The sequence below is a fragment of the Meleagris gallopavo genome, chromosome 16 (genome assembly GCF_905368555.1).
Source record: "Meleagris gallopavo chromosome 16, MGAL_WU_HG_1.1, whole genome shotgun sequence".
Lineage (NCBI taxonomy): Eukaryota > Metazoa > Chordata > Aves > Galliformes > Phasianidae > Meleagris > Meleagris gallopavo.
The window spans coordinates 8,970,043-8,985,636 of NC_139419.1; the positions used below are offsets into that span (position 1 = coordinate 8,970,043).

Genomic DNA, 15,594 nt, shown 5'->3' on the forward strand with positions numbered 1-15,594 from the left:
TGAACTCTCTGCATTGAACTGCAGGGAACTTCCAGGCTTCAGTTTGCTTTATGCGAATGTGAGCAGGAGAATAATTCTGTCTCAGCTGACACACACCAATACGATGAAGCTTCCTAAAAATTCCATAGTGGGTGGCCATATATTTACTCACGTGAATGTTTTATACAGTTTAAACATGAAAAGCCCACAATTATATGATACAGTACATTTTTTTAAATGAAGTTGTGCAACAGTCAGTAAGCAAGGGGTGAGAGGTGAACAACCAAGGGGTGAAGCATATGCTCAAATAGTTCTGCCAATACCCAGTGAAGGCATTTAGGACATTTTGACCAAGGCTGTCTAAATTTGTCAAACTTTTTTTTTGTTTTTCCAAGCTACATTTTTTCTTGCAACTCTTGGCACTGAAGTATTAAGTTCACAAAGAACATTTCGTGAGAGTGGCAAGAAAACTCCTTCCTTTGTTTATTATATGCAAGGAAAGCACTGGTGTCAAATATGAGTACCCCAGCACAGGACAACAGAAAGAGGATGCTGTAAAAACAAACACACAAAAAAAAGATGAAATACTACAAGTCACAACAAAACACTGAGTGTGGTAATGGCAAAACATTCACACCATGCAATACAACTGCAGATAAAGAATTATAAGTGTGCTACAGTAAGGTTATTTAGTTGGGAGAGGAAGGTAAGTCTTTCATTCAAGTCTTTAATTCATCATTCAAAATACTGTAAATGAGCACTACTGAACAAGAACAAATATTCTAACCAGGAAAGTCATTCAGGAAAAACCTGCAGAGAAAACGTGAACAGAATTAATCATAGCTCCAGGAAGTAGAATGATGCCCAAAAGCTTCTGGAGGTGCCTTTGTCACTCCTTCACAGCTCTCAAGTTATGACAAAGATTAGTTACAAACATAATTGTTTCCTTTCCAATAGTCATGTTTTTGATTCAACAGAACACACTGTTTATGACTAAGGTATTACTGAGAAGAGGCCCCATCCCATTTCAGGGCCAGCAGTTCTCTTTAGTATTCTTTTATAAAAGATCTAGATGCAGGACTTGAATGCATCTCAAACAAGCTTGTGGGTACCACTAACGTGGTATGGGCTGTTAACTCCCTCATTGTCTCTTCCTGAAAAATGGATAGCTGGACAATCACCAATTCCATCAAGCTTAACAAGACCAAGTGTCAATTCTACATCCAGTATGGAAAAATGCTGGCTACACGTACAGACTGGGGGGACAAGAAGCTGGAGGAGCAGCCCCACAGAAAACTATTTGGGGGTTCTGGTAAGTTGGAACTGAGTCAGCAGTGTTGCCCTGGCAGCCAGAAGGTGCAGCCATACCCTGGGGTGCCCCAGGCTCAGCACTGCCAGCCAGGCAAGGAAAGAGCTTGTTCTGCTCTGCTCTGTGCTGGTACTGCCTCACCTTGAGCACTGGGTGCACGTTTGGTTGCCATAACACACAGAGGGCACTCACCACAGCTACACATAGACTGCTCTACAAGAAGGCTGATTCTGAAACAGTAATGCTGGCACCTTTCCCACCACACCTTTTCCATGGAAGCCTCATGTCAAATAAGGAAATACATTCCTGTCATACAACATACATATGTCTTGAAAAATCTGAAGAACAATTGGAAAACTTTCATGATTTCACTCCTCCATGCACAGGACTCAGGTAAGCTGAGCTCTGAGTAAGTCATAAGGCAACAAAACACCTGCTTTCTTCGTAGACCATTTTCATTGTTTCTTTTTTTAAAATCTGTGAATCATACTTCAAAAGAAATGCTGTTTTGTGAAATGATTGGTAGCTTGTTTAGACTTTTTTTTTTCCCAGCTCTAATGCAGATGAAGCAGTGCACAGTATGCCAGTTGTTTCTACAAACTGGTGAGAAAATAACTTAAAGATGACCTTATGCACAACTGAGAGATGTGTTGCATAAGTACAGAGCATATAGAACACGATGATTTAAACTATTTGCAAAGGATGACAATGCAATCAGATGCTTCCAGTGTATTAAAAGAAAGTGCCATGGACATGTAACCAGCCTCATCCTGGAGTTGTATGTTCAGAAATACAACAGAAAACTTTTTGTTGTTCATACAAACTACAGTTTAGCCTCTGCAGATATAAATCACAATTCAGTTATCAAAAAAAGTAATTTTAATGTCTTCCTGAATTCTCAGTATCTGAATGAAATTGAATATCTTGGAAATGTGTCAGTTATCTGCCTTGTTTATATCCACTAACTCCTCTATCAGCTATTGTTAAAAGTCTGGATCCGATACATGTACTTTAAAACCTCAAAGTTGAAGGTTTCAAACAGCTGAATGAAACAGGAAGAACCACTGAATTTATATCCAATAGATCTGTATTTATTAATTACTTTTATTCATCTCATAATTTGGATACTTACCTGGAACTAAAAGTTGATTACAAGTGTTACAATCAATCTTCCTCTGTCTACACGCTCCCTGAAACACCTAAACCCAACTCTACAGATCTCAATATTTATGTGCCTTTGGATATCAAGTTTTGTGAATGGAGTGCCTTTCATAATTCCTGTGGAATTATCTTTTTTTCTTTGAAAATACAGATAGCGTCTCTATATTTTTGGTAAATATTTAATACCACAGCTGCAGAAAATATTGTATTTATCAACCATTATTATAGAATCTTGCTTTAAGGACTCAGAAAGCTTTCTGCTAAGGGAGATCCTCTGTCAGAGAATTCAAAGGTTGGATAACACTTATCCTTTCAACAGTAAAACACATCCATCCTTGCACTCTGAACTCAAGTATTCAACTATAGCTAAATTGCTACTTCAGAAGTAAAACATAGGCAAACTAAAACTGAGCTTTTTAATACCGGACTTCAAATAATTACATGAATTCTAAGAGAAAAAATGAAAGCATATGATAAGGCTATACCACATGACCACGAGTCACAAACTCACATTTGTGGCAGAATATAAGTATCAGAATAAGCAGCCCAACTTACCACACCTATCACAGGTAACAACTATTTAATGGATAGCTGTCAGAGCATTTCTATATGTTCACATTGCTAATACTACGAATTTTTTTAAAAAGTACTGATACTGTAAAAAGAAAGAAACTACATTCAATCTCATTCAAAAGTCATTTGTCAAGCCTTTATGAAACATGAAAAAAAGCTGTTTTCATTTTTTTTATATACACAGTTTTCAGTAAGTATGAAACTTCAAAAGGAATCTAGTTAGAATTTTCAAAGTGCATTTCTTGTTTTGTCTACTTGAAACATAGCAAAAATTCCTTGATAATTAATGCTAACGTTACCTGGAACTTTGTCAACAGATGCAAAAACAGAACGCTGCACTGTAGGATCACTGCTACCTCGTCGTGCATGATCATAAAATCTAAATGGAAGGTGCTGGGATGCAGCTGCAGAGCTGTGTCCAAAACCCATAACTTCATTTGAAGGCTGAACAGGAAGATCCAGGAGAGCTATGATTAATGACAATTGATAATTGTTGTTACTTATAAATAGGGATGAGTAGATGAAAATAAAATGATATAGCTTGCTCAGAATCTTAAGACTACATCAGATGTTTAACATAGCTTGCTTGCATTTATTTCTTAATTGCAGCTGCAAATGCACTGAAAAAGGAGAAAAGAGTTCTGACAATCTTTCTTTCATTGCTTTCATACCACACTTACATTAACGAAGCTTCAGTGTACAACAGAGCAGAAACAAGGATTACAGTAAACTCCTAGTATGGCTTCTGTAATGCAAGGAGTTATTTAATAATAACTTAAGGTTTTTTCCTGTACAGATGAAGTCATCCATAGTTACAAGTGAGCACTGCAGAGAGCCATTTAAAGAGTCAATCTGCTTTAAACTGACCAAAAATAACCCTGCATGGCACTTCAACGTAGAATTTTAGATATCAAAATAGACTTGTATTAACTTCAAATTTGCTTTAAAATCTTTATGATGCAACATGTAAGTTTTTGAGTACTGGTTTCATAAAATTAGAGCATAAAACTCTTGCTAACTAAGCCATACAAGACTGAAATAATTTTAAGCTGTCTATGATCAGAATAATTATCTGGTCAACTCATTTATCCTTAACAGCAGCTGTGATTTTGTTTTCCCAATACCGATTCATTATAGATCTTGGAAAATCCAAGTAACTCTGGTAGCTGGTATCCTTTTTCATTTTCCCACCTATTTCCCATTCTGTATTTTGGAGTTTCTGTTTCCATACCATTTCGTTCAGCTGATTTAAGCTTCAATTTATGCGTCACTCATTTAATACTCAAACAATACTTTAATCATTCTTTGCTGTTTATTCAAATTATCTCTTCTCAAGCATTTCCTCCAATCACCAACATCTAGCTGCTGACATTCTATTTAACATTTCGAAATGCTTAGCACCACATCCAAGCATTTAGTGTTAACTATTAACACCATCACACACAATTCCTTCTTTTTCATCTTTTCTTTCATTAGATATCAAAACACATTTTACTCCAATAAAATCTATTGCGTGGAAGCTAGATGCTGGTTTACAATTTTCGGTGCCCGCTTTAGAGCTTTCTATCCTTACATCACAGCCATTTTCTATGACATAAATCTTGCTTCCCAAAGTCATTTCAAAATAACTGCTTACCTGCTATTCTCTGCATTTTCATACGCCGAGCTTGGATACGGCCTTTTGCAAGACGCTGCTTTGCAATAATGCAGCGAATGTGGTCAGAAAAGACAAACGTGGCTTGAAGGATAGGGAAGGGCTTAGAATGAGGACTTGAGGCAGGTTTATGAATTATAATGTTCAGAGCTCTACTATCATCTTCTACTCCTGTCACCTGCATATCCTAAAAAGAAAGAGAGGGCAATTAGCTAATTTTAAAAAGCTAGCTTTTTACGACAGTTCCAGGGTTAAAAAGAAGGACTATGCAAGTTGGCAGTCCTGAATTCAGTTCTAAAGAAGTTTGTGCTCCTAGAAATCAAGTCAGTTTAAAATGCAATTAAATTACCTGGGCATTAGAGAATTTGCAGGAAATACAAACATTAATGTTGACTAAGTAAGAGACATAAATAACCAACATTTAAAGTTTTTGAAATCAATTGAATAAGCACAACTAACTCTGAAGTTGCGACCTGTCACCTCCCCTACTCATGTATAAGGGTCAGAACTCTGGGAGAGTTCATTCACTGTGTCATTTAGGGAAAGCACCTGGCACTCAATCTTGTTCTGTATGTTTTTAGTGTTCAAACTGACATACCCCAAATTATATTGGAGAAGTTAACGTATTTTTAAGCGTGTCTCCAGTTATCTACAGAAACAACTTTAGAAAAACAGTTTAAAGGCAGGAACTGAAAAAGACTGCTAACAAAAGGAACAGATAAGCAGGGCACACCATTTAAATATATAAGCTAATATTGGTATTTAGCTACGTAAAATGAGATTTTCAGCTGAGAAAATGTAGAATTATCCAGATTAAAACTTCTTACCTGTAAAAGGCCTGCAAACTTAACTACTCCCCAACCAAGTCTGGCAACATCTGGCTCAACCAGACTCATCTGGTAAATATCCACAGCTAGGAATCTTTGAACTTGACCTCCATCCTTTGTTATGACTGTACAAGCAATCAGATCACTGTTATCTGAAAGAAAGCAAAACGTTATACAGCTACTGAACTGCAGGATTCTTGGTTATGGTTGTTTCACGTAACACGTTAACACAAAATCACTGAATGGTTGAGATTGAAAGGACTTCTGGAGGCCATCTGGACTAACCCTGCTGCTCAAGCAGAGCCACCCACAGCAGGCTGCATGGGACCATATCCAGATGGTTCTGAGTCTGGATTTTATAATACACGTAAGTATTATGTGCTGCTTATAAGTTATATATTATAATCCACTTTTTTTTTTTTTTTTTTTTAAATCATCTTCATTCCCTTTCCATATAAAAGGTCATTTTACTTCAGGAGTGAATTGCACCACTGATTTCATTCACTAAATGGAAGTCCCAAGTCTTCTTGTTCCCACAGAATCCAGTGCTACTGCATGCAGCTACACCCAAACTTCCTTCTAAACTTAGGCCCCAGCCCAAAGCAATTTACACTTCTAGAAGACTGAAATCTGGCTCTTCTGACTGCTCAAAGACTTCCAGCTTCAAGATTGGACTCTCACTGCAAATTGTACCTTTTTGCTCTTATTTATTAAATCAGGTTACATCTTTTCCCACCCACATTACTCAATATGAATGTGTAACCAAAACCTCTTTTAGCCATCACATTAAAATCCCCTTCAAACTACAGATCTCAAAAAACAAAGAAAGTACCTCCCTTCCCTGATCCTTTCCAAACTTCACAGTATGTATTCCAGTTCCAACCTATCATTCTTCAGTGACCAAATCACATTCTTTTCATATTCCTTACACTAGATGAAGCCTTCTGAAAGCCCCATAAACTGAGGCTGACACTTCCTAGCTGACCTTTGCTAATCTAGATAAGCTTTTTGTTTATTTAATCAAATTTATACTTTCATTCATATTATCCATTACACTTCAGATTTTTTTTTCCTCTTCTCTCTCACCTCTAACTACTACAGTTTACAGAAAGTAAAGTATCTTTCTTATGTAGAACAGCCTGCCCATACCTGGATGGGCTCAGGAGCCAAGGCGCAGTATTTTAACTACTCCCTGCAATAATAGATACACTTCCACACATACACACTATTAGAATAGAGACCACTAGACTTGAAAGCAATGAGTTCCACATCTTGCTTTTATGGCAGCCACAGGCTTTCATCCCACCCTTACCACTTCATCAGAGCTGCCAAGGCAGTGCTAGATGGAGCAGTTTGGACTTGGTCATTCAGCCTTTCCTAAAATGAGGGCTCAATGCTACAGGCATCAATTTACTGTTCAGACGTACAAGACCACTTTTCATCTATTCCACATACACAGACTATTCTTAAAAAGTGTATTTTAGTGTCATATATACTGAAGTCATTTTGATAAATGGTATTATTTGCAGCAAGATAAGCATCTTTCAGAAAGGCTGTCTTCTTTTTCAGATTATTTATATCTAGTGAGCTTCCTGACACGTAGAATTCAGCATTTCTTATAGCAGTATCTCCACACTTGCTCTTGAAATCTAGTTGCACCAATCATCTGAATAAAACATACATTAAATGGATCAAAAGCACTCACATTTTTTGATCCAAAGATGTATTTGTATGTCAACACATTCTATCTATCTATCTATCTATCTGTCTATCTCAAGGAAGCAATAGTAAAAATACAGCTCTCATATGCTCCTTCAGAAATTACTTTGTGATACCTGTGTTATTCCACTCTTTCATTTATGACTAGAAAGCTTGAAGTTACCATCAACATTCCTGAATTATGGGAAAATGGGATAATGGAAATGTCATTTACATTGACCCAGCCTACGAAGTTAAACAAAAGCAAAAAAAAAAACAACCCAAAAAACAAACACACTTCACTGTTTTGAAACATAAAATATCTGAGAATGAAAAAGAAAAAGCCAAGTAGGATGTAATATAGCCAGTACTTAAGTTCTCTGAAACAGACTTGGAGTGATCGTGGATACCACAGTTAATGTATTTCCACAACAAAACAACAAACGTGACCTCAGAATGTACACAACCAGATAGGAACCCTGCTTTATATTCATTCATTACTGTGAAACTGTGTTTAAGTACACAAAATTTTAAAACAGGCTGAAAGAAACCTGAAAGACAACCACAGTAATCCATTAAAATTAAATACTTTTTTTCTAGCTAAGAGCTTAACAATTCAATGTAATTTGAAGAGTACTTGGGGAAAATTTTAATTCATACACAAATGGTAAAAGAGAATAAAAATTAAACCTGAGGCTAAGTGCAATATGTTGAAGCTACGAACAGCAGCAGTTTCAAAGGAAAAATAATTGATGGAACTACACAATCCATAGACTGTTCCTTCATAGGACAAAGTTTCTAATCAAGAAAGGATGTTTTTCTAGGAATTACACTCTGGTTCAAAGAGAACTAGTTTCAGGGAAGTCGTTCTTAATGCACAGGATACATGCCATGCTACTTCAAAGCCACGGAAACAGAATAAAACAACAAACTCACCGTGGGAATTAACAGCTATAGATACAAAAAAGAATTATGCTGTTACAGACAAATAGTACATTTACCCTTCAGAGCCAAGTAAACAGAGGGAATGAGGTTGATAACATGTAAAAGCCAAGGGAACTTGGTGACCTAGAACCCCCCAGTGCTCTGTTACTAACCAGAAATGCAGACTGGTTTTCAGAGGAACAGCAAATACCTTTCTTTAGAAAATAGAATTTCACATGAAAAATGGATTGGGGTGGGGAAGTTTCAGACAGACTGCAGGTGACAGACACGTCCTTTCAGAAGCCAAATGCATTTGCTGTAAATGGCAAATGGATGTGCCTTGTTCTTTGGAATTGAAGAGTCAGCATGACAAAACCAAAACTGGTATCAGATTATTTAAGTTTTAATGAGCAAGGAATTTAACATAAGGTTTCGCTTTGAAACTAAGGCCAGTTGCATAGAAGAGCTTAGAAGATTTTGTACTTTTATTGAGCTATAATAATGACACAAAACAAGCTTTTCTAAAAGTTATTTTTGTTACATTTTTGCAAAGAAAGTCTAATGAATAATTCTTTGTGAAATGCAGAATGCATCGAGCTTTTAAGAGCACCCTTGTGACGCTGAAGTTATTGTACTGATGTCCTGCATACCCAACTCTTACGGGCTAACTCAGCTGATACCTGCACTTTCATCTGGCTACAGTTTTCCCAGAACAGGAATTTCACTTCCATGGTGACTAAGAGGAAACGCAGTTTTAATTCTGGAACAGTTCGTAGTACAAAGCAAAGATGTGTTTATTATACAGTTTACCTTATGCATTGTTTAAGTTCTTATCTCTAGTACCTTTTCTGAAACTGCTTTATTAACAAGCACAAAGGGTTATCAGTGTTAAGAAGCCCTTAACCCCATTAAGGTTTTCAGCATTTACAAATGTTTCAGAACAGGACTCTGGAACACTCTGAACTCAAGCCTTCTTAGTTTGAGACTTTCTATTGCCTCTTTCATTTTTTAATCCAGTGAGTCCATCAATTTGTTTATTACTATCAATGGTTAGTAATTCCAGCCACATTTTCAAGAACTGAAGTAACTTGAAATGGAATTTAGGGTTGCTGAATGTGGTGGCAGAAATGAGCTTATCAACACACGTGCCATAACATCACACAGAACAGCAAAGTTGTCAAACATATGGTTTTGTCCAGTATTAATACTGCTTTAGTGCAACAGTAAAGAGACTAAAGAACACAGGTGAAAAGATATGGAAATAGTGCCTAAGCTGCCTGACTACAGAAATGCAGTAGCTACTAAGATAAAGAAATCAAAAGATTGATTTTTCAAAGCAACTTCTCATTTCAGATCTGAAAAGAAAATAAAGGCAAGGCATTACTGTCAAAGCTTATCAAATATCAGAAAAGAACATTCATAATTTATTAGGCAACGTTTATGGGAACCTCTTGGTTTTACACTAGTCAAAATACACCTCATTTACAATCTTGTTTCCACTTTAAGGCTGCTGAAGGACCATATGCTACAGTTACAAAAAATAACTGAAACAGAAAGTGCAATTAAATACATTTCCAGTGATCTGATCTGAGAACATAGTATCATTTCTGAGATTATGAACAGAAATGCTGCAAAATGAGGCTTACAACCAGTCTGAATGCTACACTTCCAAGATTCTGGAGCAGCTCCCTGGGTTTCATCCAAGGAAACTACAAATTTTTGGGAAACGCTGCCTAGGAAGGAGAGTTCAAAGACTTCAGCTGTTTACAGTAAAGAAAATTCTCACTAAGTGAAAATACTGCACGAACACAACCAACCATTTGCCTGGCAAGATGTTACCTGGAGTTTTCAAGAGCATAGCAGCTACTTTTAAGAGATGGTCTAAATAAATCTGTCTTTCTACATAGCCTAAAGTAAAGTGATTTCATGACTTATACTCAGCACAACTCCACAAATCCTCTACAGAGACTGGATGAATCCTACAGAAGATATTTAGCATACTGTATGCATTTACTGGCAGTCCAAGAAGAGCTTGAGCCCCAGCTGGCAGACTGGAGACATTAACGCACAGCCTCCCTGCTAGACAAAAAAAACCAAAAACATTTTCAAAGAGCACATAGCCTTTTTGATAAGAGATGCTGCTTCCCTAATTACTGTGCCAGACCAATTGCAGTGAACTTTGGAGTTAAAAGTTCTGCAATGTGACCAAATGGTTTTATAGATGAGTATATCATCCTTGACAGAGCTACAGCACACTCCCAGGGAATTCCAGGAGCAATTTTAAACTTTACCTAAGTCCTTCGACTGATCTGCACGTACTCTCTACCCAATTTATTTATACAGCCTGTTTTGACTCAAAATTGTCTCCAGACCAGTAGAATGCATGTCTCACAGGTAGGGCAATGGAACCAATTTTTCTTCTTTATTTCAAATGCACGTGTATGCATATACAAGTGAGTGTATATGCATATATATATGTATAAATAGCATCTCATGTTCTGCAAAAACTGCTTCCAGTTAATTTAAGAACACGTTTTTTTCAGTAGAAGCTGATTCATTATTTCACTTTATCCTCTGGAAAAGAGTCAACATTACAACAAACTCATCTGAAACAGGAAACTGAGTTAATTCTATACTAGTAATCCTTTAGCAATTCAACACTAATGTATAACGACAATTTTTTTTTTTACTTAACAACTGAGAAGTGTTATAAGCAGTATAACATACTGTTCTTTTTTTTCAGGAAAGTTTTTTTGGGGAATTTGTGTTCCTTTCAAAATAAGCAGTCATGGAAGTTTCAAAACTAGAACTAAAACCTTCAGATAGGAAAAAGACTTCAAGGTTTGTGTAAGAGTAAAGTCTGAGTCAAAAGCTGACATTTAGAAAGCAAGAATTTGTACCCTTTGTCCTTCTTAAAGGACAGATTAAAAAAAAAAACTGCTTCTGACAACATGGTTTGCTGTAACGATAGCAAATTACACAAGTACTTTATACACTGCTCTACCATTTTGTTACTAAGTACATAAACAAATTCCCATCTATTATAACAAAGTTGGGTATACTATAAAAAGACCAAAAGGAATCAATTTGGGAAACTCAGGGACTACTTACTCAAGTCGAGAACATCATCTGTCTTTATCAGATCTTCCTCCCTTGTCAGTGGTAACTGAGTTTCTGGCTCGCCTTGCAAGTGCAACGACAACGAACGAAGCATAAAGAAAACTCTGATTGCCTTGAGAAATTAAAAAGACAATTAAAATATTGCTGCACTCAGAATTTTACAAACATAGACACTTTCACAACCCCTGAGTTTGTTGCCACGCAGTATGTTACTTTTTAAATTAACAAAACTTAATGTGATTTAAAAGTCAATTAAAACATGCATAGAAGTCAACGTGTGGTTTTTTATTTTTAGAAGCAGCAAAGCTTTTGCTCATGCACAGTGACAGGCAAATCATCACAAGTGCTGCATAAGCAAAGACTGAAAAGTTTTGTCATTTAAAAGAAATCATTTGAAAACTGATTTCATTTACAAAATCTGCTCCAGACAAGCAATCAGTCTTCACAGACTCACATTTTGAATTTAAAACAGCAGAGTAATTAGAGTCAGTCAAGTTACAACGTCCAACAAGTTTGAGAGAAACAGCGGGGATTCCCAACTGCTAATCTGCAGTGCTCATATACACCAACCTCTTGTAAGAGAGCATTCTCAGAAAACTTTTATATTCCCAGAAGGCTTACATCAGGGCAAAGCACTCTGAAAGCCACACTAGCCTTCAACAGCTACTCTGTGAAATGCATATTCTTGTTTTGATTTATAAATTAATGACATATGGTATGCAAAGACTAGACAAAGCAGCAAAGCACAATCGTGATTTTATTAAGACTTTCTGAAAGGCACCTCTTCTACTACAAGAACTTTCTTTCAGTGTAACAAATGCAAATAATTGCTTAATGTTACAGTTGCTAGGTGCTGTTTTTCCCTTCGCTTTAAAAAAGAACTTCCTACATAGGAATCCCATGGAATACAGTAAAGTGGCTGCTGCCTTACTGTAAAAGCACTGAATTCACAAATGGCTGCAGTGCCTGAGCCATCCCAGCTTGCAGCAAGCATTACAAAAACCTGCCTAAACTGCTTTGAGGCAGAACTCTTTATCCCTTTGTATTTTTAAAGACAACGTAGCTATGGATCTTGTGAGCCAGAAGCAAGTTTGGCCAGCTGTCATACTGGCAGAAACTTCTGGCAGAACAAGATGAAGAGAGGAATCTCATGTATCCGACTTACACGATGTGACAACGGATGAATTTGATGTGCTGTTGAAATCTAGTAGGGGAAGAACGTGATTATTTTGGAGCAAAAACTAAAAATTGTATCTAGAAAAAAAAGTGAGCATTATCCTATGAGTAAGAGCAGAGTCAGCTGATAATAGGAGATAATCTTTCCCATATGGGGAGATTGCATTCAAGGGTAGTGTGAATTTGCTGAAATTAAATAAGATTAATATAACAGTTTTACTACCAGATGCTTCAACAACAGTTAATGGTACTGAGATTACTAGTTTCCATATTCAGTCAAAACCAGCATTGTCCTTGCATTTTTATTAACCCTAATGTAATAGTCACCAGGGCTTTTTACCTTTCAAAACAACTTAATTCAAAGGGCAGCCATCACTCAGCCTTTCACTTACTTCCCCACAACCCTCTTTCCCTCCTACACAGTGTTAATTGTCCTCACATGCATGCCCCATAGAACTACTGTCACTCATCTCCAAGATGTAATTGAATAATCTACTAGAGTAGAAAATTAGGAATTAACCTTTGCAAGAATGAACGAACACCAGATCAGAAAGCAACTACAATGTGAATCTTGCAAGTTATGGCCCAAATCTGCTTACAATATCAATACAAACCAGAAAGCATGAGATCTGACTTTGTAACTACTAACTTTAGTAGATCTCAGTGTGGCAGCAGAACAGTTCCAAGGCCAGTAATTTTATTTTTTTTTTTTCAGCTGTTCTGTTTTCAGAATCAGGTAGAAAGAAACATGAAGAGCTATCTAGCATAAGCTATTATACATAATAAAGTAAATTTTGTGCTGATTCTTTCATTTGAATATGCAAATGATATGCAAAGGAATACCAATACACACAGAGACATATCAATATTTCACTATACACCCATGATATGCATCCTCAGAGGTAGTTCAAAACCTTCTCTCAAAAGTCTCTGCTTGCTGTGTCACGATGCAGAGTTCAACACATACTGTTCATTAGTTCCCAAGCAGGCATATAAATGTGTTTGCATTAGTGTAGGTAAGCAATACTGTCCTCAGGACCACAGAAGTCAGAAGCAAGAAATGCAATCCTCCTAAAGCTGTTAAAAGGAAAATAACTGCCATTTACAGGGACTTTCTACAGGAAAAAAAAAAAAAAAAAAAAGAAGTGAAAATATAAAAAGATCTGATTTCCAAGCTAAGAGCTCATGATATGATCAAAGTATGGGACTTCTTCACTTCTTCACACAAAACAAAGCTTGACAAATTTTTTGGAAACATGCCACAGGATGCTCAGAATTGAATCACTATCCATTTTAAACTGTCAGCAAAAAGAACTCTAGTAGGTTAAGCACCAGCAGCTTGTCACAAGATGCTCCAGAAATTCAGCTTACTGGCACTGCAATTCAGCAGCAGTAGGAGATAAAGCAAAGCTTAACAAGAAGTAGCTGGAATAGGAATTCTGAGAAATTCTGGGAAGGCGTAACGGCAAAAAAGGACAATTCTGGGAATTTTTGCTGATAAAAAAAGGCTCTTCCACTGCAGATAATTTACAGGAATACTTACGTTTTGAATTTCCGTTAATTTAAATTTACTCTTATTTATTACATTAAAAATATGCAGTAGTTTCCATCAGAAAGAATTTCTAGGTACCATTCCTGTTTAATACCTCACAGAAAGTATTCTAAGAAAACATCCCTGCTTTCTAAGAATACTTTTCAAGATAATTTACTGTACTTTATCAAAAAAGTTGCTCTGGTAACAACAGAACAGTTGTGTGGCTTATAAATAGTACTGAAAGAAAGACTATTTGAAAGATAACTGGAAATCTATTTTTTCCTTCAGCAGTACTTGGATATACTTTTGCATACACTTACTTACACAAATGCAAAACAGCACTTTCCAAACAGCATTATTGTGCAGTAATGCATTCTTAAGATATACCAGCACTACAGGGCTTACAAGACACTGCTGGATGCAGGCCAAAACTGATTATTGCAAGAAAATAGATATTGATGTGGTTATCTGCATCAGTATCATCTCTACAAATCGTGTCAGTCAAAACATGAAGTATTTTGCTATCATCCTCTTCATTCTCAACTGAATTCTCTGGGCAATCTCGATACTGAATTGCTCTGGGCAAGATGAATGTTCCTGAATAGAATTATATGTTTTTTGCTATGTCAAGAAACACAACCAAAGCCTAGTTTGCTTCATACTAAAATAATATCACTGAAGACTGAGATATCAGATAGCAATGGAATAAATAATAAATTAGTAAAGGTAATCAAGTGTCTTTTTATGTAAATTTCTTTGCTATTGACTGAAAATGAAAACCCCAACAAGAACATATTGAAGAGACTACAAGAAATTAGAAAAAAGGCTTCTCCACTGGAGGACGTGAGTACTATATGCTCTACCCAGTTCTGTCATTAAGCTTCTATGATGCTACAGATAAAGCTTTCAATCAAGCAGGTTTCAAGGAAAAACACCCCTATTTCCAAAATTTTTTAAAGCCTTTGACACTAACATGTCATGAATGAAAGGACAAAGGCCTCACTTACTCTTCGTGTTCTTTCCACATCTCCACAAGGCAATCTTTTCACAAAATCAATACCAGTCAGTGGTGTTCCTGTTGGAGGCAACAGAATGGAGGCATCCATCATCAAGTACTCCACATTCATGGGCTTAATCTGTAAAAATATTTTAACGTTGGTTGTTATGCAGAAAGTTAAAGTTTGCATTTTTACTTCAAATACAATTCATGATCACACAGATGGAGAGGAAGGAGCTGTCACAGAGTTCTGAAAATTTTTGATATCGTCCATGTTATTTAAAGCAAGCAATCTCCATTTTAAATTCTAAATTTGTTCTTTGTTCCCTAACACACCGCTGAAGTTTGCACATTGAAAAACCACAGCAAAAAGTCCTGAAAGATTAGAAGAGCCATTTCAAGAGTATAAAAAGCAAGGTCTGTCATGTTCGATTTCAAGTTTTGACTCAAATTTACAACTATTTCAATAACAAAAAGAAAAAAAAGTTTCCCATTAACAACTTCTCCCCTGAAAAAAAAGATATTCTCCAGTATCTAACAATGCAATAGTTTGGAGAGTACACGTTTCCTTCCATATTTTCATGGATAAATGATGTTTGAAATGTCTATACTTCTGTAATTTTGGGCTATTTCATCTGATGT

The 15,594-nt window shown here is 36.4% G+C and overlaps 1 protein-coding gene and 1 long non-coding RNA gene across 7 annotated transcripts in view; one reads left to right on the plus strand and one right to left on the minus strand.

Annotated features, from left to right (window-relative positions):
- CLEC16A (C-type lectin domain containing 16A) overlaps positions 1-15,594 on the minus strand; it is a 63,112-nt gene that overhangs the window by 24,040 nt on the left and 23,478 nt on the right. For all 6 annotated transcript variants that reach the window (XM_085237571.1, XM_085237570.1, XM_085237575.1 and 3 more), the window contains exons 17-21: positions 14,963-15,091; positions 11,237-11,357; positions 5,504-5,655; positions 4,659-4,863; positions 3,322-3,489 (exon numbers count right to left, since the gene is read on the minus strand). In XM_085237571.1, the coding sequence (XP_085093697.1) occupies positions 3,322-3,489; positions 4,659-4,863; positions 5,504-5,655; positions 11,237-11,357; positions 14,963-15,091 (775 nt within the window). The remainder of the gene's footprint in view (positions 1-3,321; positions 3,490-4,658; positions 4,864-5,503; positions 5,656-11,236; positions 11,358-14,962; positions 15,092-15,594) is intronic.
- Positions 1,458-3,573, plus strand: LOC146543250 (uncharacterized). Its single transcript, XR_014886810.1, has 2 exons — positions 1,458-1,681; positions 3,340-3,573. It is a non-coding gene; the product is annotated as an uncharacterized LOC146543250 (long non-coding RNA).